Source organism: Arabidopsis thaliana, chromosome 3 (assembly GCF_000001735.4).
Source record: "Arabidopsis thaliana chromosome 3, partial sequence".
Classification (NCBI taxonomy): Eukaryota; Viridiplantae; Streptophyta; class Magnoliopsida; order Brassicales; family Brassicaceae; genus Arabidopsis; species Arabidopsis thaliana.
In genome coordinates, this window is record NC_003074.8 from 6,911,400 (window position 1) to 6,937,252 (window position 25,853).

Sequence of the window (25,853 nt, forward strand, 5' to 3'; positions counted from 1 at the left end):
ACTCGTTTAGTGGTAAACCTTGTTGGTTCGGTCCCTCACACTTCTCTACCCTTTCCTTTGCTCTTCCTCTTCCTCTTATTCTCTCTCCTTTTGGGTACTGCAATTTGGTTGATTTGCACTAAACTTGGAACATACGAGCTAAAACACACAATTGGGCTACGCAATGGTTTACATTCTCCAAGATCCACTTCTTTCAAGTATCTATCTTCTCCAATAATGTAAGCTGTTTTGTAGCATTTTGATTTGTTTGAACTAAAAACCACCGCGAGTTTCTTCTCTTCGTCAATGAAGAAACTGTCAAGCTGAAAATCAAGAAGAGCACCGAGTACTGTCTCAATATCAACTTTTAAGAAGGGTTTCCAAAACACCACATTGGGCTCAATCTTAGTAGTAACCCAAATCTCTATCACATTTTGATCATAGCGTTTAAGTAACACCGCGAGTTTCTCTTCTTTAACACAAGATAGACCTCCGGTATCTCCGAAATCAATATCAAACTGAAACGGTAGATGAAGAAACTTGCCAAATCTCTCTGCCGTAAAATCAAAACAGATTAAGATTTCAGGGGTTTCAACTTCATCTTCATCTTCATCGGAATCTTCCACTAGTATTCTTTCTTTAGTCAAAAAGTAAGTATTTCCATTTACCAATGCGCATATATCATAGTCTATATGCCAGTTGGGATCAGTGACATTAAAAGCACTCCATGAATTAGACTTTACATCGTAAATTTCGTAGTAGCACTGGTAGTCATCACAGAAAACTTTCAATATCTTGTGATTCTTGTTGTTGTCACATCCAAGAGCATACGTATTGTATCCTGTTTTTGTGGTTTTGGTGTTGATCCATCTGGTTTGTCCTAAATACGGGTTCCAAATAATGAGCCTTGATGACTTCTCCCTTGTTACACATAACAATAAGCCGGCGCAGTAAAAGACTTGAGATGTTTCGACTTGATACATTGATATACTAACAAAGTCTTCGTTGAGGATTCCGTGAAGATTGAACCTCATTGAGCAAAGCCTATAATCCAACATCATGAACCCTAGAAACTGCTGTTTTGGTTCTCCTATACATAGAATCCGTTCTTTGGATAAAGCGTTCCATCCTTTGCAGGTGGATCTCACTGCTCCTAGAGAAGTTATCGGAACCCTAGACAGTATCTCCTCTACCAAATCCTGCGTAAGATCACTCATCATCGTCATTGTTTTCAAATAAGAAAATTAGGGTTTCTAGCTTTCACGCCTGCCACTCTTATATATGCGTAGCGTAACTCATCTTTGCCAAAACTTTTTTTCTTTTTTTTTCTTTTATAACCTTCAAAGAGATAAATATGTAAGCCTTGCAAAATGTTAAATCGACAAAAAAAAAGAAAATGGAAATCGTTTCCAATAGGCACATATAATTTATATTTTTCTTTATTGTCTTCTTTAATAGAAGAATGAAGTGAAGGAACTGACTTTTCATACAAAATTTGACACAAAACAGATAATGTATGAAACGGAAACGTGTGATATGCAAAATACTTGAATAAAATGGATAAATACTAAACCTAGAAGAAGAACAAGGCGATCAAGCAAATGCATGATCAATCAATCTACTTCACCCTCGGCAGGGAAAACAAGATTAAACCGAGGCGCTCTTTGTGATCAACTGATCATGACATACATACAGGCCCGACTCAATATTTTATTGGGCCCTGTGCTACAAACAAAAATGGCCCTTAAATCTAAACAAAATAATCTTATGTGACATGTGTTTACTGTATTTTTATTTTAAACTTATTATCTTTTATTTTGGTGGCTGTTTTCTTTGTAGTTTTTCCCTAAACAAAAAAAAATCTGCAAACTAGAAGACTTAAAATTAAGAAAAAAAAATGAGGACCATGTGCACTAGCACCTCTGGCACTCCCCTAGAGCCGGGTATGATGTTGATGTTTCTGCCGCCAAAATGTCATCTGCTGTTTGAAATGGAAGATGTTGAAGTATCGACATTGGTGCAGCATATATAAGTAACAGATCATGGCCTTGCTTAGCTTATGTTATGTTGATGTCTTGATGATTACTTAGAAGCTTTGCTTTTGCAATAGGAGTAACTGTTTACTGCCATTTCTTATTCTTTTGTCCCGCACCTACTTACAAAAACTAACAACTACAAAAAGTCTCAGGATGTTGTTTTGTATCATATATATGTTATTTTTTCAATAAATGAAATCAGAGATACACCATTTGTTTCAAAATCTGTTAATTTTTCCGGTGAAATATGAGATAAAGAGCAAAGAAGTATTCTAGTAAAGTTTCTGACAGATAAAAATGTCTTTTTAAACTAAAAGAGATAAGCTATCATCGTATTAGCGATTAATTAATAGTAAGTGTACTTCTTGTTTCTTTTTCATTGGTGTTAGACCTTGTTGTTTGTTGGTTCCCTTCCTCTTCTTCTCTTTTCTTTTGCTCATCCACTTCCTGTTCCTCTCTCTTTTATCGCGTCTTGCAATTGGGTCATCAATTTGCACTAAACTTGGAACATAACAGCTAAATACCATAAGTTCGGTATAACTATCTGCTTTATTATTTCCAAGATTCACTGTTTATTAAGTATCCATCACCTCCAATGATGTAAGCATTAGCTGTTTTGCAGCGTTTAGATTCGGCTAAATCAAAAACCACGGCGAGTTTCTTCTCTTCGTCAATGAAGAAACAGCTATCTTCATGTAACTCAAAATCAAGACCAAAACTAGTTTCAACTGTAGTAGCCTTGTTTGACTGTCATTTATAATGACTCTTCTTGACTTCTCTAATCCAAAACATGACACAGAAATGCATATCGATCTACTTCATCCTCGGCGGGGGCTCTCTTCGAATACATTAGATATGGAGATGATCAAGAGGTTCTGATATGACGAAAATCAGAGGGAAAATGAGAAAAATAAAGAGTATTGCAAAAATGGAAGTTGGTGAAGGATCCACATTGGTGCATACAGATCATTTGCTAGCTTAGCTTATATGAGCTTTATTTATGCAGTATAAGAGACTTTTACTGGTTTTTCATATAATTTTTGCTCACCTACATTAAGTTACCTAAACGAACAAACACAAATTGTTTTGTTTGGAGAAATATATTCTTATTTGTATGAAGAAGAAATTAATGCAAGTGGACAAGAACTTTATTCGTGCCTCAATGAAATGAGTCTAAAGATATTTTGCATCTACTACATCATTTTGTATCATAGTTAATTAATTGATGTATTCTAGGTTAGATCTTCAACTATGTATTTGTTTTTTTTCTTAATAAATGAATTTAGACAAAACAAGTTAGTATTAAAATATGTTAACTATGCCGGTAATTGAAGATAAAAAGAGCAAAGAACTAAGTTTAAGATCAAACTGTCTTGTCTGTTCAACCAAACAGAAACGAAATAATTTGACTAGTCTTGTCCAAAGGACATTGCAAAAACAAAGAACAAAAACGAATGAAGAAAAGGAAGAAGGTATTTCTGTTAATAAAGTTTTATTACCTTTTGCTCTTCCTCTTCCTCTTCTTACGTTGCCTTTTTGTGTCCACCATTTTGATTGATTTGCACTTATCTTCCTCTTCCTCTTCAATTTGGTTGATCTTCTCTAAACTTGGAACATAAGAGCTAGAACACACAAGTGCGCTCCGATACACGTCTTTTCGGACCTCCACAGCTTCTCCAAGAACCTCTTTTTTCAAGTATCCCTTCTCTCCAATAATGTAAGCTGTGTGGTAACAACGTGTCTTGTTATTCCTTTTACCACGTTTTTTATCTAGATTAAAAACCACCGCGAGTTTCTTCTCTTCGTCAATGAAAAAACTGCCAGCTTCATCTTTACATTGTTGAAAGCCAAACCTAACGAGTGGTTTCATATCAACTTTAAACAAGTTGCTCCACAACACCTCATTGGACTCAATCTTAGTGGTTACCCATATGGCCATCTCGCCTGTATCCCAGCGCTGATATAGAGCCGCTAGTTTTTCATTTCCAACACAAGAAAGTGTTCCAACGTATTTCCTATGATACTTAAACGGCATAGCAATAAAATTTTCAAACTTCTCCGTTGTGAAGTTAAAACAAAGCAAGAAAACACGATACTTATCTTTTGCTCTTTGCTCTTGAGTCAAGAAGTACGTATTTCCATTTAAGGATACGCCGCGGTTATAAGAATCTATATCCCAGCCTGGAAGGTGATCTTCTTCCCCCCATGATTCTGTCTTGAAATTGTAAACTTCGTAGTAGTAATAACACTCATCGTACAACCTCAAGATCTTGTGGTTCTTGTCCTTGTCGTAACCGAGAGCAAACATGTCTGATTCGTCGTGAGGTTCTCTTGCTTCGATCCACTTGGTTTGACCCAAATACGGATTCCAAACCACAACACTAGAGTTGTCACTTGGAACGCACAACACTAAACCATCGCATTGAAACACTTTAGAGATGTCGATTTGATTAACTATATCACCTACCTCCCTGATAGATGGACGATCAAAGCCTTCACCGTCTCCTTTTAGAATTCCATTGAGATGGAATATCATTGATAAAAACCTATGATCCATCACCATGAACCCTAGAAACTGATCCTTCGCTTCCGCTTTATACAACAGCCGACCTTTGGATAAGGCGTTCCATTGTTTGTGAGTGGATCTCACGGCTCCAAGAGAAGTTATCGGAGCCTTAGAGAGTATCTCCTCTACCAAATCCTTCGAAAGATCAGAGATCATAGTCATTGTTGTCAAATGGAGAATTAGGGTTTTGGTTTTTTTATTGGTGAGAGGATTTGTTTTTTTTTTTTAACTTCCACGCTTGCCCACTCTTTATATTAGCGTCTACTAGATAAGTGTGCGTCTAATAACTTTCACAACGATACCCTAAATATGTCCACTACTCACACTCTTAGGGAAGCTCATATCATTAAATTATTCAAATCCCTTAAATTACTTCTGTAATCACATTAACTTCCACGCTTGCCCAATACTCCCACTCTATATATGCGTCTACTAAATAAGTGTGTGTTTTTCCCTAACAACTTGCATAACGCGCGATACCCTAAATATGTCAAGGATACTCATATCATCTATCGTTATTCAAATCCCTTAATTTAATCCTATATACTCAATCACATTTACTTCTGTAACCACACCTATGTCTTCTCTTTTGTATAAACTTAAGTACTCTAATTTATTTGATATACAAATTTATATCTTTACAAAATATGCGATTTCTGTCTGATCCTCTCGCAAAATGGCATTGCAGAAGAAAATTAAATTAAAAACTAATAAAATGGAAATTCAAGTAAAAACAAGGTATTTTCATACAATTAGTTGTTTGGCACATCTAAGGCTCCTATGATTATGATTGGTGAAAGTCTTGGTGCATGAACTGAAATTCATATTTTTCATGGTCTAATCTTTGTTTATAGGTTCCTTTAAAAGACATATTAAGCATGTCCTAAAATCAAGACTGTTTTAACGTTTGTTTGTTAATGGCTTCGCAAAATCTAGGACGAGAAACCCTGAGTTTGTGTTGTTCATTAACCTCCAAGGAAAATGAACTGAAACTAAATTAATTAACTTCCGTTGATCCATAAATATGAGCATGTTGTAGTCGTATCCAAGATCACACTTGTCTGGTCTGTCAGTTTCTACTTTCTAGGTTTGATTCACATGGCTATTCCCATATGCAGGTTCCAAACCACAAGCCACGTGTTGTCCGTTGTGACACATAACAATAAGCCATCTTAACGAAAGACTTTAGATATATCAACTTGATTGAATACACATTTACATATAAAAAAAGTGGAATCTTTTTGTTACTAAATTAGTAAAATGCAAAATTCCGTATCGTATTGGAAAGCAATTTGCTCTGTAGGAAGCACATCAACAAGAGTAACACAGTTGTTTTTTCTTTTCTAACATTTTGTTCTGTACAAAACCTCTAATACTTAGGAGGCTAATATAGTTTACAATAATAGTCTTCCACTACTTTCTTTTTCTAACCAAACGATTTAAATTTATGCAGAATCTCAAAACCCCAAACCACATTATCTTTTCTTTTCTCTCTAGCTCTAGAGATACAGAATAAGAAGAAAAGAAAAGGGTTAAATATGATTACATTCTACAAGCTATTGCTCTCAACCGGTTGAGCCTGTAGGCCTCCTCCTCTGTCATCGTTCACCATCTTTTTTAGGGATCGGTATTGCAGCCGTACATTGTCTCCGCTTTCGACAATCTTTAATAGATACCTTTTATTGAAAAATATATGAGAATGGATTAGTTTGAGAATTGAACTCAACAACTCGCTTCACCTATCACGTATAGTTTTGTTTTCAGCTCTTATATATCATAGAGTAATACTTACCAGCCATTGAGACACTGAGATGTCACGATTGCTTCTTTTCCAACAAACTTTTCTGGAGTTCGCCGGTTTCCCTGCAATTGGAAATGTGTTCCATAACAAGCTAGAACCAAATTTTATCTGCTGGAAAAAATGCATCAGAACCAAAATGAAATGTAATGGCCTACCTTGATAAGAACTTTCTCATTTACAGCAAATGGATAATGCACCACTCGATGCATACCATCATCCGTAGCTGGATCTCCATTTTCCTGTAGAGAATTTGGGATCAAGTTGTAACTTGTATCAGATCTTCATCAACAACATAAGCTTAAGCTAACCAGAAAACAGATGATGATGCAGGCTGATAAGTTTGGAGATGGTAACTATGTAATCGGAAACCACCCACAAAAGCAATATGTAGAGCAGAGTCAGATCATCTCACCACATCCATTTGATCACTCATTTCTTTTCTACGCCTTCTCATGGCTGCGTTGTGGAAAAGTCGTTTATCATCCTGTTGCTTGATAGCTGAAGCGGCAGCTCTAAGTGCTATGTGTTCGACATTAGCAAAGAAATATGATTACTCGGTTAGGACTGTTTGTCAATGTGAAACCCGAAAAGACTATCGTGGATCAAATTATTTATTGAGGAGCACAGATAAGAAGATAATGAACTTTATCGGAATTACCATGGTTAGGAACCAGAGACCCAGACTCGATCTCTGTATTGCAGAGCGTACATCTAGACTGTGCATAAGATCATTGTGGTTACTAAATATTCTTGGGTATATAGGAAGAACCATCACATGAGACTAGCATATTAATAGAATCGAAGTAAACTAGTACCAACCATTTCAAGGACTCTTCTAAGCATAAGGCCACCAAATGAATGTCCACAAGAGACAACCATTGCATCTTCAAGAAAAGCACCACTAACATCAAAAGTTTGCAACAGACAAATTAGAACGTTTTTTTCACTGCACTGCCTTCGCAAAATTACAGCAACAGAATAAAAAGGTGGAAAACAATTGAACATATTATACAGCTCATGGAGCTAGTAACAAAATATGACTAAATAATGTCTTCAGTGTATGTCTACTATCTGGCACGGATGATTAGCTTTGGACCACTTGCTAAATCAGAATAGAAAACTACTTGAGGAGAAGTTTAGAAAAAGGGCTTGCCAGCACTCAAGAAAACCTAGCTAGGGTACTTTTTACGTGATCAGATTTAGCAATTCATCCAACTAACCATACTAAGAGAGGAGATTTATTCGTCATAGATAATATTATACACTAAGGAAAAAAATGGTACTCACGAAATTGGATCCGAGAGAACACTTCTTAAGGAAGGCTCTTTGCAAACATCATCCCGTGGAACCTGACATCAACAATTCATAAGACCTCGTGCTCTGAGCAGTTAACATCAAACAGAGAAACTTATATCATTATAGTATTGAGGTAGTGCCAATCATAAAACAGATCCAAAATAGTGAGATCCTCAAAAAGAGTAATATAAGTAGCACGTCCACTTATTAAAATCTCGATTGAGAGTATCTAAAAGAAAAAAATGCATGATCTGAAAGAATAGGAAAGACATATGACTTTTAAAACTCGTTCCTCAATACAATTTCTGCTGCAAATGTCAAGTAAAAAGGCAGATTTGGGTACTACAGATATCAATGTTTTATACGTTTAAATGTAATTCTACAATCTAGACAGCTAGTTTTACTACTGTAATAAAGGGTGAGCTTACATTGGTTTTCACAGGCGGATTAACTAGAGTGTCATTCTCGGCTAAGAGGTTATCCATAAACTGACTAACAGATACTGGCACATAGCTTTGAGGAATTACATGGCCGGCTGCTTCTATTGGGGAACAATCTAATATAGCATTACTTTTCGGCATAAGCCTAAAAGCTAATGATGCCCTGCAAGTGGAAAGAGTTAAAGTTTTAATCAAATATGTATGCATACATTCATGTCATAAGGTTTGTTAAGGAAAAGCTGTCATTAAGTTGTTGAGGAAAAGCTTATTTCGTCTTAAAAACATACCTTCCTCGAGTGTCAGTGGCAGACAAATGATCGGTAGTAGTTCTGTAAGAGGCAGCTGGACGGAGACCTGCAGTAGCATGACTAAGCGCTTTGCCGGTAATCAGTAAGAGATCACCCACCCCACATCCATTATCTGCTGTGTACCAACGACCATTTGGGTCACATACCTAAGGAAAGAAGAACTTTCAGAAGGAACAAAAAAATAAAAGCCAAATGTACTAAATGGAATAGTGTAATGAATCAAGCAAAATGGAAACTCAGGATTATGGCTGATCATGTCTAACTCATAGATAGTATTCTTACACAACTATTTCGTCCCTCGAAAGGATAAAATATGACACGTTTTCCCATCAAGTTTCTTAGCTAAAATAAAAGCATATATGTAACCTTCTACACACAAAAAGTTCAATAGAGGTTACCTGAATGCCAGTGCCATCTGAGCAGAACAGTGTCAACAAACCCTTCTCAACTTCAATCTTAGCAGATAGGTTCCCACCTCCAGAAGCATGTTTTCCATTTTGTATCGATGCATGAGCATAGGAAGCCAGTAGCACCGAGGAGGAAACCTCGTTCGGAGCTAGTGGAAAGTCATCAAGCATATGGTTAAAAACACTGCAAAAAAAGGAGATACGCTCATTGTATAAGTTAATAAAAGTAAAGAGACACAACAAGTATTAGTAAAAACAGAGAATAAGCATCATAACCATCCTACTCGCTTCTTAAACGTAGATGCCTTGCTATTGCAGATAAAGCAGCTCGTGCTACTTTACCCAAACACCTGAAAATCTCAGCCATGCATGGAGGTGAAGAATCTAAATCTTCAACAGACCTGTTCACAAGACAAAAATCACTCACTACACATCGTATAGATCAAGAACTGCTATAGTAACTAAAATCAAACCAATTTCTCAAATTCAAAAACGCAAAACCAATTCTTTCTACAAAAACCAAAACCAGAGAACAAAAATGTCGCAAAAGAGCTAACCTTCCGGCTCTATACATAGAGAGGCCACGATTGCCTTTACCAGAAACAGTAAGGCTTCTAGTTCTAAAATACAAACGAGCAGCTTCAAGGCCACATCGCATCAGTGCAGTGTCTTCACTCCCTATCTCGATCACAGACGCATTATACCTCATCAAAGACACAGACAAAGCCTCCACAGCTTTTGCATACACCGGAGAAGGAGCTCCTTCATAAGGCAAAATTTCAGATAATCGAACCCTAGCGAGAGGAGTCCCAGACATCATCAAAATAGGATCACCGGAAGGGTAAGCAGCAGAAATCGGCGAAACTGGAATCGCGTGAGATAAAGGAGACTTGGTTAAACCAGTAGGTACATCAGAAGCAATTGAAACGGCGGCGTTATAGTTTGAAGGCGTAATCGGAGACGAGCCCTGCCGGTGCATCGCCACTCCAATCAACCATATGTCTCTAGAGTTTTCCGATTCTGATTCAGTTGCCGGCGTCGGAAAAATGGATTGGAATAGTAACGTGTCTCGTTGAAGTCGTTGAGATCGTTGTTACAGAGAGGAATTGTGATTTTACTACTGTACGGAAACCTGACTGGTTTGAATTGGGTAGACGATGAGTAGTTAGGTTACAAATTGTAACCACGAAACGCCGTATAAGGGTATATCGCCGTCAATATAGTGGAGAATTGTGCCGGAAACGTTGGATTCGCCGGAGAATTGTAATTGTGAAAATTTCTAATGTAGTAGACTCTGGTTTTGAGTTTGTGTTAAAGGCTTTGTAATTTTACCTTTTTGGTCAAACTACCTACATATTCGAATTGGAAATGATTCACTAATTAATTTGATGTATTCTGGTAATAAATTATTACTTGGTGGCAAAATAATAATAATTTTACTTTTAGTTAATTTACATTTTTTTAAAAATTTACTACAGAACGCAATTAAATAAAACATGCGATGTAGCCAGGAAAATTGTCACTACACATAATTGTATGTATTGTAAGAAATTAAATTTAATTAATTGGTCAAAACTTAATTGAAAGATTAAATTTGAAAAATTGTGATGTAAGTTGCGATTATAAAACGTTATCTTAATACAAATCTTTTTAGTTTAGTAGCATTAATGTGTGGGCAATAATATAATCAATACTTAATGTAGTATATATTGACTAAAAAAGGGGATATAGGGGTGATGATGAATGAGGAATTGAGGATGTATGGGGGATGGTAAAGATGATGAGGATGTTTTACTTGTTAGTGGTTGTGGTGATGAGAAGAGAGGGATGCTTTTGAATTTTCATGATGAAGTTAAGAAGCATACGTTGATGATGTGAGTCATGATGTGTATCGTGATGTGACAACATCATCAATAATAGTAATTATGATAATGATGATATGATCTTTTTCTTATTTTATGAGAAAAGAAAAATAACCTCAAATTAATGATGATGTAGGACGTGGAGGTGGATGAGTGTGATGATAATGATGATGAAGATGAGCATTATCATTATGTGTTGTATAAAAAAGTATCACGATGCTCCAACATGATGTTGGTTTAAGTTTCCAACTAAAAAATATGTATTTTAAGGTGCTCTTATAATATTGGAGCAGGACTTGCTCAACTAGAAACCGGAAACTATAACTTATTTGATTATCATATGTCTAATAAAAATCATATAACTTGAAACAAAACTAAGTAAACAAACCCATGAAATTAATCAAGGAATGGTCCCAAAGCTACTTTTGTTTTGGGGGCAAAGCCAACTCAAAGGTCCCCAAACTGACATGAATGCCAAAACTAATACTTTTACAGATCACAAAGAGAGGAAGATTCACAAAGATGATTGAATTTCAACACATGGAGATATTTTACACAGAGAGTTCAAGTAAAGATTTGTGTCTACTTAATACACACATGTACATATATACTACCTGATTTGGACATCAAATATAGCAAAAACCTCGGTTTCTGCAGGCAACCATCACTGAAGAGCCTTCAAAATGAATTGATGACGATAAACGTAGAGACAAAACCTTTTGATTTCTTGGTTTAGCAGCTGCAAACCGGTCGATTTTTACTTGTAAATCCATTCATTTGCTCTTCCCCCTGTCGAATCCATGTCTATGAAAATGCTGACAGCCTGCATGAAGAGGAGAAACCATCCATGTCGATTTTTAAACTAGAAAAAACGATGTTAAAGTATCAAAGTGGTCTCTAATCGACCTAGGTGATCTAGCTAATATATGTCTGAATTTTAAGGTTACTGTTTTAGGTTGATCTCACCTTCCCTATCCGAGGTCGCTCCTTCGACTTTGCTAGGCTGCTACGGATATGTGAGACTGCTCCCCAGCATTTCAACATGTTGGCTACATCGTCAAGTCTAAGTATATATTCTTCTTCGGTTAGAGGAAAAGACCTCTAGGCGTTGAAGAAGAAGCAAGAAATATATAAAGGTGAATTAGCTTACAAGGATTGACTTGCAAAAGCAAGAACTATACCAACAAAATATGGATATACACTTCATCTTTCTATGTGGCAAAGATTCTCATACCAAATCTGAATGATATGGAAAACGAAGATCATAATTATCTAAAGTCCAAACAAGTACACTAAAATCAATTGAACTATCATATCATTAGGCTTCTGTGATCAAGTATACAGCAAAGGATTCTCTTACCTGTTCTCTGTACTTCCACATGACATTCATTGCAAGAAGATTCTTCCCCATGAACTCCTACATTAATCACATCTAAGAACTATGATTTATATTTTTAGCTTCTAAAGCGACAAATCTTTCCACATTGATAAAATAAAGCTCACACCAAAAATCTCAAAATGAAAAGGAAAATGATCAACTGAATTTCGTAAAAGCTGATTCTGTATTCATGCAATGAAATGAAGATGATTGGAGGTCTTAACTTCTTTCTACGATACAGAATCACAAACACACTTGAATACAGAAGGGCATACCTTCTTGATGAGTTGAACATCATAAGATTTTCCATACTTCTGTCTGATGAGGGTTGCAAGATCTAAGCCGTTAAATGCAGAATCATCTGACCCAACCATTCTTTCAAGATTAGCCCGATTCATATCATTCGCTTGCTAAAGAAAAAGAAAAAAAAAGTAATTCTAAATGATTAGATGATATCAAGCAACCAATAAATTTAAACAAAACGCTTGTTTACTTGCTGTGTCACTAAGCCATGACAGAGATGGACAAACATTTAGACATCAAAAGGACTCAAGAAATCAAATTAGTTACGCACTTTTTCCAGGATCAAGCAGGAGTAGATCAACATTCTAAGTAATCTCACGAACTAGAGAGTTTGAGGCTTTCATGTACAACAAGGATTAAAACCACATTGACTGTTTAATATAATTCTAGTGTATAAAGCACAGGGAAACCAAGTCTCAGTTCTTAAAGGTCAAGTCATGACTTCACCTTAGAGGACAGCAAAAAATGGCCGGAGTTTACAAAGCTTATAGATTTCTCATACATACCCTTTTAGTTTTATCATCGAGTGATTCCTTTTCCTCGTCATCCGAATTATCTAGATTCCCCTCATCATCCACAATACTGCAAATTCTTGAAAACTTTCTCCTATCAGTTTTCCCATAAGTAGTCTTCAAGCAGAGGCTATGAGAGAAAGCCAGTCGTCCAGAGAAACACGGACCGCAATATCTCGAACAAGAAACCTTAGATATTGTTCCTATACCGCTACGTTCGTGTATAACAGATTGTTGACAGTGATGATGACTTGATACAATGCTCATCATATCCTGTAAACCAGTGAAATTCCAAACCATGAAGCAATTTGCAGAATCTAATAGAGGATGAATCTAATCCTCAAACCAACAGTGAACACAGTGATACAGAATCTAAGTAGAGAACCAAAGCAAAAGTTCCTGATAAAGTGATTTCACAGACAATTGCGTAGTAATTGTTAAGAATATGAATCTCGTAGCATCATAATCAATCTCACTCCTTTTATATTCTAAGAGATTCATCCAGAAATCGCTGTTCTGCTAACTAAGCAGCAATTATCTGAGGATTCATCGAGAAGCGACTAAACATGAACAAGTGAGGGAGATAACCAGTGAAGCAGAGACTCAATTTAAGAATTTAGCAAGAAGTAGAGGGAGAGCGTAATCTTACCGCCGGAAGAGGTGGGGAAGTGCACGGCGACGATGCGGAGGAGGAGATTAATAGATGGGGGACAAAGAGATATCACACATATCAGTGAATGAACGGTGAAGGAGGAAACAAAAATAAAACTCTTAAAACTTTGCGTATAGTTTTCATTTTCGCTATATCAATGATATCATAAGATTTGCTAAAAATTATAGTAGAACAAAAAAAAAAGATAGCATGCACAAAAACGTCTTAAATTAAAATACATGACTTATAAAAAGACAAAAAAAAACACATATTTATCCAAATTAGTTTAGATAAATATGATATTTAATTTTAAAATTGCTATGATATAAAAAAAATATATAAATTTGGATTAAATAGTCAACAATTATGATGAATTAATTTTCGAGATAAAAGTAAATAATTAAATATTGGATAGGTTATCAGAATAAACAAAAGTAAGCCAAAGTTTTTTTCCATTAAAGTCAAGGTTTTGTAACTTGCACGCTTCAGCGAAGAAACGGTGGCGTCTCGGCCCTTCCACACATTGACACATAATATCTACTTGGTCTTTTGCTCGTCTCATTATCTGAATTTTTTTCTTGCAGCATCGACACATGAGATTTCAAGCTAAACCATCTTACATATCTTTTTGTTTTTGTTTTAATTAAATAAAATACCAAATTGATTCGACATTCCAATATGTAAACCAACATACCTGAATACCCAAAACTCTTTTGACTCAAAATCGAAGTTTTCTTTCATTTTTCTCAACAAGCAGAACTTATTTAAATCTCATACGTTTATAAGATATAAACTGCCTTGATTAATAATATAGATCTACTATATCTTGTTAGCTTGTGAAAGAAATATTTGGATGCACAAAGATTAAGGTCTTGAATGGTTGTTGAAGCCATTCCAAATCTGACCAAAGTTAGACCAATCTTTTTTTCTTCTACCATTTAAACTGATCTACACAGGACGAATACAATGTAGATGAGTACACAAATCACAAAGAACAACTATTACATACCAAAATATCACTATCTATATTTTAATTTCTTTTACTTTAAAATTAAAACGTACTCCAATATAGAGTTTAGCATACCATAATATCGGTATGGTTGGTGTAGTATATACCACATAACCATTCAAAGTCTATATAAATTTTCGGTTATGTAGGGGTTTTAAATAGGCCGATAGTGAAAAGCATCGATCAAAAATGAATATACTCCTAATCATGATTTTTGGATTAACACATACTACCTAGTGATGACTTTTGGATTAACACATACTACCTATTGACATTATAAACGGAAAGGTGGAGGTGTAAATGATAATAAATATATATTAGTCGGTGAGTTTAGAAAGAAACAAAAATTAAAGGGGTGTGATTTCGAAGAAAATGTTGCATAGTTTTCAAAATTTGAAAATCTCAGCTAAAGAGAGAAAGAGAAGCACCATTTTTCTTTCTCGTCGTGTCATCGTTTTCTCAGATTCCTGAATAATCATTCCCTTCCGATTCCAAAATCCCCAAACCTCATCCACTCCTCCATCTCCCGGATTCGGATTCCCAGAATCATGCCCATGGAGAACGACAATGGCCCACACGTTGGCAACGTCGTCGTCACCGCTGAGCAAGCGACCAAGATTAACGAGACTGATGGACGGTTGCCGGAGAATCGGCAGACCGGTGTTGTCTCTGACACCGGAAGTGGTAGCGAGAGAGGAGAGCAAGGGGTTGGAGAGTCGGCAGTTGCTGTGGCGGTGCCGGTGGAGGAGAGCGGATCGATTTCGGTGGGAGAGCTACCTGCTCCCCGATCTTCCTCTGCTAGAGTTCCGTTTACTAATCTAAGCCAAATTGATGCGGATCTTGCTCTTGCTCGCACACTCCAAGAACAGGTGCGTCTTTCTTTCTCATCTCTCTATTTCGGATTTCTCCGTTTTTAGGTTATTCCATGCTTGTTAGGGCTTTGTTAGTGCTACTTCTCCGGCATAGGCGAAAATCTTAGGGCTTTCTTTCTAATTGCATTTGCAATGTTATTATGTAGGATTGTCTATTGAAAAATTGTTGTTTTGTATGTGTGCGTGTATGTTTCGGGTTTCAGGAGCGGGCGTATATGATGTTGACCATGAATAGTGAAATCAGTGACTATGGGAGCTGGGAAACTGGAAGCTATGTATACGATGAGGATGAGTTTGATGACCCCGAGAATGAGGATGAGGATGATGATGAAGATGAATATGAAACAGATGATGATCCTCAGGAAGATGGGCTTGATGTCAATGTGCACGCCAATGAAGATGATCAAGAAGATGACGGTAACTCTGACATTGAAGAAGTTGCTTATACAGATGATGAGGCCTATGCTAGAGCTCTTCAAGAAGCTGAAGAAAGGGATATGGCTGCTAGATTGTCTGCCTTATCTGGGTTAGCAAACCGTGAGTACACACTTATAGCTATCATTCAAGTTCTCTTTGAGGGGCGTTCTAAAATAAATTTTGGATTATGCTAACTGTTATTGGTTGCAGGGGTGGTTGAAGATCTAGAGGATGAGAGTCATACTTCTCAGGTAGGCTCCTTACACTACAGAAAAATCCTTTAATTATCTTGAGCTGTAAACCTTTTTCAGTTTTTCTGCTTGAGAATATGAAAGTTTGAACCTTTTTTCCCCCAGTTTGGGAGTTTGTTTAGTCATATAGTGGCCAAAGGACAAAGTCGTGACATTGAACCCGCCATTGTCTAGTTATACATCTTACATGGCTCCATCTACCTACTATCCTTCTGTTGTGGCATTAGTTTGTTTCGTTTTCGTGATAGTTTAGTCCATGGTGTTAACCATTTTAGACCGGAGACCCAGTTAGATTATCCTCCCTGTGTATGGGGTAGTTATTGTTTGTAGTTAAGCCAGTCACTGGAATAGTGTGCCATGGCCCATGAATAATTATTATGTAGTCTTACTCAGTCGAAATTGTTTGGTATTTGGTACTAGGCGTACCTAATTATTCTCGGTTTATGCTACTGGAATTTTTCACAACTGTATGTCTGTATGTTTGAAGGTCAAAATGCATTTACCAGAGGGTAATTGAATCAATTTAGCATTAACTGGTCACTGGTATTGGAGATGGTTATGCTCACACCTTGAAGTATGGGCCCTCGCTGTACACACTGAACTTTGTGGAAAAAAATATACTGAAATTTAGAATTGCAGGGTAGAGAATCATAGAAACTTAAGCTTCATTGATGTGATTTGAATCTTCTTCCACTTACGTTCTGTACGATTAATTTTTGCAGGATGCCTGGGATGAGATGGATCCTGATGAGCTTTCATATGAGGTATAAAAACATTTGTGGTATTCTATGCTTTTTGGATTCTCGGTCTCTCTCATGATTTTGTGAATGATTTGTAGTTTAATGCGAATTAGATTGTTAAACTTGTTAGAATCTAGTGTTAAGATCCGTCATGCATTTCAATTTTCAATATGCAAAATTCAGATAACACATTTACTGGCTTATAACTAGACTCTAACGTTTGCAGGAGTTGCTTGCACTTGGCGACATTGTGGGAACCGAAAGTAGAGGATTGTCTGCTGATACAATTGCATCTTTGCCTTCAAAAAGATATAAAGAAGGAGACAATCAGAACGGAACCAATGAGTCGTAAGGCCTTTTTTGTTATCAATTAAGTAAACCATTGACAATTTTGTGCATGTACCTAGATAATTAAGTTTTTCTATGCTTGATGCAGATGTGTTATATGTCGTTTAGACTATGAGGATGACGAAGACCTGATACTGCTCCCATGCAAACATTCTTACCACTCGGAGTGCATAAACAACTGGTTGAAGATAAACAAGGTATGTCTTTTATGAAAAATAAACCTGTAGAGAAGCTAAAGTATATAGTTATTGTAGTCAGCTATGTGGAACCTGATAAACCCAAGCAGGGAGTCTGTTTGTAGTCTGTTTTTATCACTTGACAGATACCGTTTTTGTTAAGGATAGATGTATTCACGTTAGAAAAACCGCCACAGCTCCTGATATTTCCATAAAAATTATCTGTTTATGAGAGGGAACTTTATGGTCAGTACAGACTATCTCATGGTTGTTGAGTTTATGGATTGCATTTATGCGTTTCCCGATTGTGTTCATCAGCATCTTCAAAAACTGAGGGGTTTTGTTGCTAATAAGCAGAAATTTGAACTTGTTAATTCATTAGGAAGAGTATCTAGAGTATGGTGAATCATCTCATCAGCTTCCATCACAATTAGGAAGAAGAACTTTTGTCAACATTCATGTATGAACGAGCTTTTGGAATTCCATTAACAAGCCAAAACTGACACAATCTTTTGCAGGTTTGCCCCGTATGCAGTGCAGAAGTTTCAACTTCGACCTCTGGACAAAGCTGATGAGGCAAAGGAAGAAAGATTCAGAAAGAATCATAAGCTAAGAACTTCAAAACCTTAGCTGCCTGTTTGTACACTTCTTATAAACAAAATAACATCATCAGATTTCCTTGGATCCTTTAAAAAATCTCAAAGATTGGAACATTCTCAAGCGTTTTTAGTTTTTGCATTCATCTGCTTCCGTATTTGCCGTTGTGGGATATAGTTTATCACATAGTAAGTATCTATTTCATTGATGTTCACGTATGCTACTGTGAAATAGCTAGGATAATCTGGTTTTCGATCTAAGAAAGAACATATAAGCTAGAACTTTGAAATTCCGAGACTCAGAGAAACATCACAAGGGTGGGGGGTTGCATGGTAGCCTTGTAGGTCTGAAACTTTAGAATAGATCGAAACTTGTTTTATTACCTAAGATAAATATGTGGACACAGAAGGTAATATCAAAACTCGTAGCAAAGAAAAGTACAACAAATTTTCATGTTTTCTCTTTGGAACATGACTATGGTATTGGTCGTCTACATGAAAAGTTGGCGAGTGGAGTGGCACCAACGGTCATATGCTGGCTGAAGATTGGGCCACTCGGAGGCCGAGACTGAGAAATCTTGGAGCCAGTTAGTGAGTAAGATTTCTTGGTCCAATGCAGGTAAAGTCGAGATGGCTTTGTCTATGGCTCGTTCCACCTCAACTCTCTCATAACCCGTCAGTACGGGAAACGCAAGCCCGTTCCTTGCGTGACTAAACAGTGGGAGCCAGTTTGCAAGGAGCCTGAATGTCACTTGTCCTGGAACTTGTGTGCTGTCTCTTGCTAACTCTCCAATTAAGAGCGCTGCAAATCATTAAAGTTTGTGAGAAAACCACGGATCATGTCGAGATGCTATGAATTCGTGGGCATAGAAACCGAATATAACAGAAGTTCCTAAACAAAACCAAACTGAATACATATACTTTACCCGAAATCTTAACCATGAGGCCTTGAACCCTGGGAGCAGCCGTGAGAGACAAGGAAGCTAAACCGGAAGCGTAGCTCCACCGCTTAATCCCTTCTGCCACCGCACCATAACGCCTAAGCTTCTCTGTCATCCACAGCAGCTCCTCCGCAAGCTTCTCGACCGCTAGTTCAGCCTCATTTTCTTGGATACCACCCGCTCTCACCACCGCAGACTCTCTCCTCCTAGTCTGCGATAACAAGTTCCCAGTCATGTCTGCTAAGGACCTGACGGTGTTGATACATGCACTTAACCCTCTCACGTAGGAGGCAACGTAGCCGCCCAGAGGGAGGGCGCTGACCACACGCAAAGGCAAACCACCGAAGGGCTCGTCAGCGGTTCGAGAGCGTTTCAAGCAGTCCTGCAATCGCGCAGTAGTGCGCGCAAAGGAGGAAGCTAGGGCCGCTCTGTTGACGTCTAGTAAATCCACGTGGCCGCTCTGAGCGTTGTCTTCCATGATCTTCTCAGCCATTCCCATGGCAAATTGATATTTTCTTGAGGTTACTGGAATCTCGTTCATAAGCGCTAATGCCTAATCGTGAAAACATGTTAAGATATATTATCTCATAGAATCCATATACGCAATAAACTATAGCAAAGTTTATGTGGTAACTAACTATGGTAATTAATTATCTTTTGATTAATTAATCGAGCCTATGGATTAAACTTCCCTCTTTGGTTTTTCATGTATGACGTGGCACCGTGCATGATATCCACGTGGAAATTACAGAGATAAAATGTCCACGTTAGGAACTTCGTGGTGCCAGAAATAGAAAGATCCAACATAATATTATATAATTTTATATAGAAAACATGCTATTTTGATTAAGATCGAGTTATACAAGTCTAAGTACGTCTTAGTTGAACCGCGCAAAGAAGTGAAAATATTGAAATACAGTATCAATGGAAATGTTAATGTTAATGAACTAACTTTTGAATAAAAAGAAATTATATATTACAACTTACGTGACAAAGAGCTCTACCGAGAGAGTTAACAGAAGGCTCATCAACGCCGTCGCAAATCATCATACCCAAATCTGACGACCCTGAATACTTCACCAACGCAGTTGATGACGTGGACGACGACGAGGAAGCCTTAGCCGGGACCAACGCGTTCTCCGCAGCCGTGGTAAGAAGACCCGAAGCGAAACTAAAGGGAGGATAAGAATAAGAATAAGCAGAAGAAGAAGAAGAGATGAGAGGAAGAGGAAGATAGTCCAAGAAAACTCTAAGGATCCAAAGGGTAAGCCACGTCATCATCATAGACATGAACCTGAGGTGGTCCGAAGCCGACCATCGCCTAGAAGGAATCTCTGGTGTAGAGGCGGTGGAAGCGACGGAGACGAGAGAACGAGCGGCCGTGTTGACGGTGGTCATGAAGATGGAGTTGAGGAGACCCGTCGTGGGACGGTTGTTTCTGTATGTGTACTCCAAGTATTGTAGCTCCCTCGACGACGACATTGTTCTCTCTTTTTGTTGTCTCTCTTAACGAAATTAATTAATGTTCGATCGGTCTATGTATGTATATATATATGAAGATAGAGGTTGGTTTGGATATTTCTTCTTTCCAAAGTTTATGATGAGGTGCACCGCCTTTGATCCACGGGTGTGTGTTCTCGTCGTCGTGTAAGCATTTTATGTCTTGTCGGTTAAATCTTTGTCGGGACTCATACGCCGTCGTTCCCTTTCTTTAATTTTTCACATAGGTGAAAGTCTGAAAGAGTACAAATGTAATTGGTGAAAATATGCTAACCAGTTAACCTATCGGAATTTGGTAGAAATTTTCTTCCATTTCACTTTTCACATAGTGTGACATAGGTAAAAGAGGGAAAATAGCATTTGGTCGAAGTATGTCAACCAGTTGAGCTATATATCAGAATTTTGTAATATTCAATCGCTTATCAAAAATATACTGAGATTTAATTTACCTAAGGCAAATATGTTGCAATGTATATATATATGAATCTTTTGATTCAAAGTGGAATGTTATTTAATTTGAAGACCTTTGTATCGCTGGTTTCGGTTAATTTGTTGGTCAGCAGTTCAGTCTTTCAGTTTCCGCTAAAGATTACAAATTTTAGAGGCAAATTATTTGCGATATCGAGATGTGACTGGTTAGGAGAAACTTCGGAAGGTCACACGCTATCTAAACCACTATACCAGGTTGGAAGTCTCCAACTAAAGATGTTTGACAACTTTTTGTCATCGAAAAATGATCAGAAAGCGGTGTTTTTAACTATTCTCCGATAAATATTGGTAAGAATTTGATCTATTATGGTGAGTACATTATCCAGGTTTATATAGATATGGTAAATTATGTTTTGAGTTGGGTCTAGTTAGTGGCAAAGCATAGAGCAACCGATTGCATATAGTTTCCGGTGAATATGATATAACTAACACATGATGGTTATAATGAATAATTATGTCGAATACCATGCGGCGGATCATATGTTTTAGGCTGTATATGCCATACGTGATCTTGGATGACATGTCTTTTTTTCGAGATGATAACATTTATTAGTCGGTCGCTTAATTGATTTCGAGTTTTCTGTTGCCATTTTAAATACACATTTGCGTCAAAAAAAAAAACGAGTTTGCTGTCTCGAAAATAGCACCAATGCCCATTATTTCTTAATTGTATTTTTTCGGCTAAGGTTTCTAATTATTAATTTATTATCAAAACCTTACATATGGTAATGGTACACTGTACGAGTTTTTGGTTGTCTTGTGTTTTTCAATTTGTTCTTCCTCTTTATGTTTTGAGTTTTGTTGTCCTGTTTCATTTTATTCTTACTTTTGTTTTCTCTGAATTTTGTTTTCAGTGAACGTATAATTTAAAAATCTGCAATACAAACAAACAAATATCTAAAAGTCAAGTTGGCTTTACGCATGTGATCGACGAAACACCTAATTGTCTTGTTCTTTTTCATTCGTCTGAATAATTTCATGAAATTAACAAGACAAAGGTTCACATTTATAAAAAGGGAACGAGAGCAATCAAACTACAGAAGATCACTACATCAAAATAACGCATTTCTCAGATTCTCAGATTCAAACACATTCACCTAATTGTTTTGTTCTAGCTAGGCCTTTTAGCTATACAAATTTTGCATTAACATTACAATTTCCATCGGCATGTAAACAATTAGCACTAACTAATTAATTAGTACTGCAATATATCAAACATAAAAGATGGTTAATTAATTCAGTGTCAAGTTGCTGATCCTAATGAGAATGCAGTGCTGAGACAAGATCTGATGAGTCTAACAAAAATGTGACTAATTCAAATCACATTAATTACTGTATGTAGCAAACATAAGATTATATATATAATATATCACACCAATTTATATAGGGAATAAAACATATCCTTGTATGCAATGCATAACGTAGTTATTAATATAGCCTTACATGAATAACGTCGTTAAGATAACGATATGACACTATAATGACGAAACCTTATGGGAACATCATGAAAATAATGTAACGCGAGTTTTGACTTTCCAATGTAAACGAAAGGAGTAGAAAGCAACGGAAGACTACGAATGAAAGTATGGAGCTACGTATAGTTTACGAAATAATTAATTATACATATAGAAAAGTAGTGAGTCAACTTTTCTTTCCATCGTAATCAATAGCCCAACTGTTTACTATCATTGTTTGAAATATCCTCTGACACAGAAATGTTATCTTATAGTCAATTTGACGTACAATATGCTCTCTTAATAAAATCAAGAAATCTAGTTTTTATCAAAAACTAAATTTTGTCCCCATTCCATGGATAATGTTAAAACATTACATTCATTATAGATCCATGCATGTGAATGAAAAGGCTCACGGGTAAAAAGGTTATTAAGGTATCAATATGACCTCAAATTTTGGATAGATATTGAAGATTTCATACCACTTTTTTTAGTGTCAAAAGACGGAAAAGTAATAACTAAACTATACTACTTTTAAAAGTTTGAAAATTGAAAAACAGATTTTACACCTAATTTAAAATATCAGATCAAAGATCTTATCTACAAGACTAAAATTAAACTAGTAGCGGTCTTTGCTGTCCATTGACCGAGTTTTGCGGGTGGTTTACTCATTTAAGTACCACAGCATCAAATTAAAATAACTGTCACTTGTCGAAAGTGACTAGATAAAACCAAAAATAGCTTTAATTGAGTCAAAATTGTAGTTCTAGTGCAAAGTAAAGAGTTATCATCTTACAAAATGCGACTCATTAGTGTATTAATTAATTAATTTTCAGTCCAATAATCTGGTTAATTTGGTAAACTATCCAAAGAGTAATTAAATGATTCCTCGTCATAAATACTAATTTTCTACGTTTTAAGCAAAAAAGACAATAATTATTTGGTCTGAAAACTAAAAAAAGACACGAGATTAAGGGAAGAAGATAACGATCTAGAGGAATAGGCAAGTGGAAGAACCAGAACAACAGCTGTTCTTTTCTTCTAAACTTCAGAAGTCAGCCGACAGTTAATTTCTCCTTTTTTTGAGGTTTTGTCGAATCCTATAAATTTCAACTAAACTCTTCTTCATTTTCAATATCAAATCTTGTCTTCTTCTTCTTCTTCTTCTTCTTTTTCTTCTTCTTACATTTGATTTCTCTGTCTGAATTCGAGAACCAGATCTACTAATTACCTGAGAGAAAAAAGATCTGCTCTGTTTGTCTGAAACAGACAGAAGTCAACAAATCTTTCATTTGTTTTTTAGCAAATCAAAGAAATGGCCGGAGGGTTCGTCAGTCAAACGCCGGGTGTTCGGAACTACAATTACAAACTGACACCGAAAGTGTTTGTGACATGTTTCATCGGTGCTTTTGGTGGTCTCATCTTCGGATACGATCTCGGGATCTCAGGTTTTTTTCTTTTCTTCAAGTCTTGTTCTTCTTTGATCTGATCTAGGAATTTCCGGTGACTAATTAGGGTTTCTATATTCTTGTAGGAGGGGTAACCTCAATGGAGCCATTCTTGGAAGAGTTCTTCCCTTACGTCTACAAGAAGATGAAGAGCGCACATGAGAACGAGTACTGTCGATTTGATAGTCAGCTTCTCACTCTCTTCACTTCGTCTCTCTATGTGGCGGCTTTGGTGTCTTCTCTCTTTGCCTCCACCATTACTAGAGTTTTCGGAAGGAAATGGTCGATGTTTCTCGGTGGTTTCACCTTCTTCATCGGTTCTGCTTTCAACGGCTTTGCCCAAAACATCGCTATGCTTCTCATTGGTCGTATCCTACTTGGTTTCGGAGTCGGATTCGCCAATCAAGTAAGCTCTAAAAACTGTCTTTTTCCTTGATGAAGAAGTAACACTGGTGGCTTAGTTAACTGGTTTTGTTTTGTGTTTCAGTCTGTACCGGTTTATTTATCAGAAATGGCTCCTCCGAATCTAAGAGGAGCTTTCAACAACGGGTTTCAAGTAGCGATTATCTTTGGTATTGTGGTTGCAACGATCATCAATTACTTCACCGCACAGATGAAAGGAAACATCGGATGGAGAATCTCTCTCGGATTAGCTTGTGTCCCTGCAGTGATGATCATGATCGGAGCTCTGATCCTTCCCGACACTCCCAACTCTCTCATCGAACGTGGCTACACCGAAGAGGCCAAGGAAATGCTTCAGTCCATCCGAGGAACCAATGAAGTCGATGAAGAGTTTCAAGATCTCATTGATGCAAGTGAGGAGTCCAAGCAAGTGAAACACCCATGGAAGAACATCATGCTTCCTCGTTACAGACCACAATTGATCATGACTTGCTTCATTCCTTTCTTTCAACAACTTACCGGAATCAATGTCATTACCTTCTACGCCCCGGTTTTGTTCCAAACCCTCGGGTTCGGTAGCAAAGCTTCCCTCCTATCAGCTATGGTAACGGGTATCATCGAGCTCTTGTGTACCTTCGTCTCTGTTTTTACAGTGGATAGGTTTGGAAGAAGAATCTTGTTCCTCCAAGGAGGTATCCAGATGCTTGTCTCTCAGGTAACACAAACGCCTAACCCTAACCCTACTATACGTTTCTTAATTGGCACTCAATATCTCAAAATATCGGTGTGTATTACAGATCGCTATTGGAGCCATGATTGGAGTCAAATTTGGAGTGGCTGGAACAGGAAACATAGGGAAAAGTGATGCCAATCTAATCGTGGCACTGATCTGCATCTATGTAGCGGGTTTCGCCTGGTCATGGGGACCGTTGGGATGGTTGGTTCCTAGTGAGATATCTCCACTAGAGATCCGATCAGCAGCTCAAGCCATAAACGTTTCGGTCAACATGTTCTTCACATTCCTTGTGGCTCAGCTCTTCCTCACTATGCTTTGTCACATGAAATTCGGACTATTCTTCTTCTTCGCCTTCTTTGTTGTCATAATGACAATATTCATCTACTTGATGTTGCCTGAGACAAAGAATGTGCCAATCGAAGAGATGAACAGAGTGTGGAAGGCACATTGGTTCTGGGGAAAGTTTATTCCTGATGAAGCTGTCAATATGGGTGCTGCTGAGATGCAACAGAAGTCCGTATGATGATGATCAAGAATGAAGTTTTCTTTGGGCAATAAAGATTTATGAGAAAAGAGAAAGTGAATAATTCTTGGGATGAAATAAGAATAATTGTCAAAAATGCCTTACTTCCTAAAAGAAAGCTGCTCTGTCTTTAGCTTCAGAGACTTAGCTTTCATTGTTTCTTCTTTCTTCTTTTTTAATGTTTCTTTGTTGAAATTGTTATTTGGGGCCTAAAGATGTAAAAACAAAAAAAAGAACAAAATTATTTAAAAATGGTTTCTTATTTTACATTTCATTGAATCTTTATTTGAGAAAAATAGTGTTAACGCTTTATGCAAGAAACAAGAATAGTCATCACTCATCAATCGATATTCCAGTTTATCCTTACCATTTTTTTCTTTCCAATGATTGCGGTACCTCTTCAGCTCTTCT

The 25,853-nt window shown here is 37.0% G+C and overlaps 7 protein-coding genes and 1 long non-coding RNA gene across 12 annotated transcripts; 3 read left to right on the forward strand and 5 right to left on the reverse strand.

Moving 5' to 3' along the window:
- Positions 1-35: 35 nt before the first annotated feature.
- Positions 36-1,205, reverse strand: AT3G19880 (F-box and associated interaction domains-containing protein; the record flags this gene model as incomplete). Its single annotated transcript, NM_112878.1, has 1 exon — positions 36-1,205. The coding sequence occupies one exon, from the start codon at positions 1,203-1,205 to the stop codon at positions 36-38; it is 1,170 nt and encodes a 389-aa protein (NP_188622.1).
- Positions 1,206-3,510: 2,305 nt separating this feature from the next.
- On the reverse strand, positions 3,511-4,743 carry AT3G19890 (F-box family protein; the record flags this gene model as incomplete). The annotated part of the gene is made up of 1 exon (NM_112879.1): positions 3,511-4,743. One exon carries the CDS (start codon positions 4,741-4,743, stop codon positions 3,511-3,513), a length of 1,233 nt encoding a protein of 410 aa, NP_188623.1.
- Positions 4,744-5,842: 1,099 nt separating this feature from the next.
- AT3G19895 (RING/U-box superfamily protein) lies at positions 5,843-10,201 on the reverse strand. Its single transcript, NM_148733.3, has 12 exons — positions 9,391-10,201; positions 9,118-9,234; positions 8,825-9,017; positions 8,406-8,572; positions 8,107-8,281; positions 7,670-7,731; positions 7,202-7,283; positions 7,041-7,098; positions 6,795-6,901; positions 6,538-6,621; positions 6,374-6,444; positions 5,843-6,257 (listed from the first exon to the last, which is right to left on the reverse strand). The coding sequence occupies exons 1-12, from the start codon at positions 9,810-9,812 to the stop codon at positions 6,131-6,133; spliced, it is 1,665 nt and encodes a 554-aa protein (NP_683575.2). The 5' UTR covers positions 9,813-10,201; the 3' UTR covers positions 5,843-6,130.
- A 306-nt stretch (positions 10,202-10,507) lies between these two features.
- On the forward strand, positions 10,508-10,738 carry AT3G03925. The gene has a single exon (NR_141048.1). It is a non-coding gene; the product is annotated as an other RNA (long non-coding RNA).
- A 332-nt stretch (positions 10,739-11,070) lies between these two features.
- On the reverse strand, positions 11,071-13,776 carry AT3G19900 (uncharacterized protein). 2 transcript variants are annotated; one of them, NM_112880.3, is made up of 6 exons: positions 13,538-13,776; positions 12,883-13,161; positions 12,349-12,483; positions 12,056-12,112; positions 11,662-11,796; positions 11,071-11,518 (listed from the first exon to the last, which is right to left on the reverse strand). In NM_112880.3, exons 2-6 carry the CDS (start codon positions 13,156-13,158, stop codon positions 11,453-11,455), a joined length of 669 nt encoding a protein of 222 aa, NP_566650.1. In that variant the 5' UTR covers positions 13,159-13,161; positions 13,538-13,776; the 3' UTR covers positions 11,071-11,452. The 2 variants fall into 2 exon arrangements, with proteins under 2 accessions (NP_566650.1, NP_001327924.1); NM_001338425.1 differs by having other exon boundaries at positions 11,662-12,112.
- A 1,013-nt stretch (positions 13,777-14,789) lies between these two features.
- On the forward strand, positions 14,790-18,168 carry AT3G19910 (RING/U-box superfamily protein). Of its 2 annotated transcripts, NM_112881.5 has the most exons (7): positions 14,790-15,418; positions 15,625-15,958; positions 16,049-16,089; positions 16,812-16,853; positions 17,056-17,177; positions 17,266-17,374; positions 17,872-18,168. In NM_112881.5, exons 1-7 carry the CDS (start codon positions 15,098-15,100, stop codon positions 17,923-17,925), a joined length of 1,023 nt encoding a protein of 340 aa, NP_566651.1. In that variant the 5' UTR covers positions 14,790-15,097; the 3' UTR covers positions 17,926-18,168. The 2 variants fall into 2 exon arrangements, with proteins under 2 accessions (NP_566651.1, NP_001326741.1); NM_001338426.1 differs by lacking the exons at positions 16,812-16,853; positions 17,056-17,177; positions 17,266-17,374; positions 17,872-18,168 and adding an exon at positions 16,577-16,735 and having other exon boundaries at positions 14,866-15,418.
- An 81-nt stretch (positions 18,169-18,249) lies between these two features.
- AT3G19920 (BTB/POZ domain protein) lies at positions 18,250-20,426 on the reverse strand. Of its 2 annotated transcripts, NM_112882.3 has the most exons (4): positions 20,185-20,426; positions 19,878-20,061; positions 18,876-19,443; positions 18,250-18,751 (listed from the first exon to the last, which is right to left on the reverse strand). In NM_112882.3, exons 1-4 carry the CDS (start codon positions 20,370-20,372, stop codon positions 18,441-18,443), a joined length of 1,251 nt encoding a protein of 416 aa, NP_188626.2. In that variant the 5' UTR covers positions 20,373-20,426; the 3' UTR covers positions 18,250-18,440. The 2 variants fall into 2 exon arrangements, with proteins under 2 accessions (NP_188626.2, NP_001325482.1); NM_001338427.1 differs by having other exon boundaries at positions 19,878-20,426.
- A 2,742-nt stretch (positions 20,427-23,168) lies between these two features.
- Positions 23,169-25,798, forward strand: STP4 (sugar transporter 4). 2 transcript variants are annotated; one of them, NM_001338428.1, is made up of 5 exons: positions 23,228-23,420; positions 23,552-23,781; positions 23,868-24,187; positions 24,269-24,898; positions 24,981-25,721. In NM_001338428.1, the coding sequence occupies exons 2-5, from the start codon at positions 23,649-23,651 to the stop codon at positions 25,440-25,442; spliced, it is 1,545 nt and encodes a 514-aa protein (NP_001326818.1). In that variant the 5' UTR covers positions 23,228-23,420; positions 23,552-23,648; the 3' UTR covers positions 25,443-25,721. The 2 variants fall into 2 exon arrangements, with proteins under 2 accessions (NP_188627.1, NP_001326818.1); NM_112883.5 differs by having other exon boundaries at positions 23,169-23,781; positions 24,981-25,798.
- Positions 25,799-25,853: the final 55 nt, after the last annotated feature.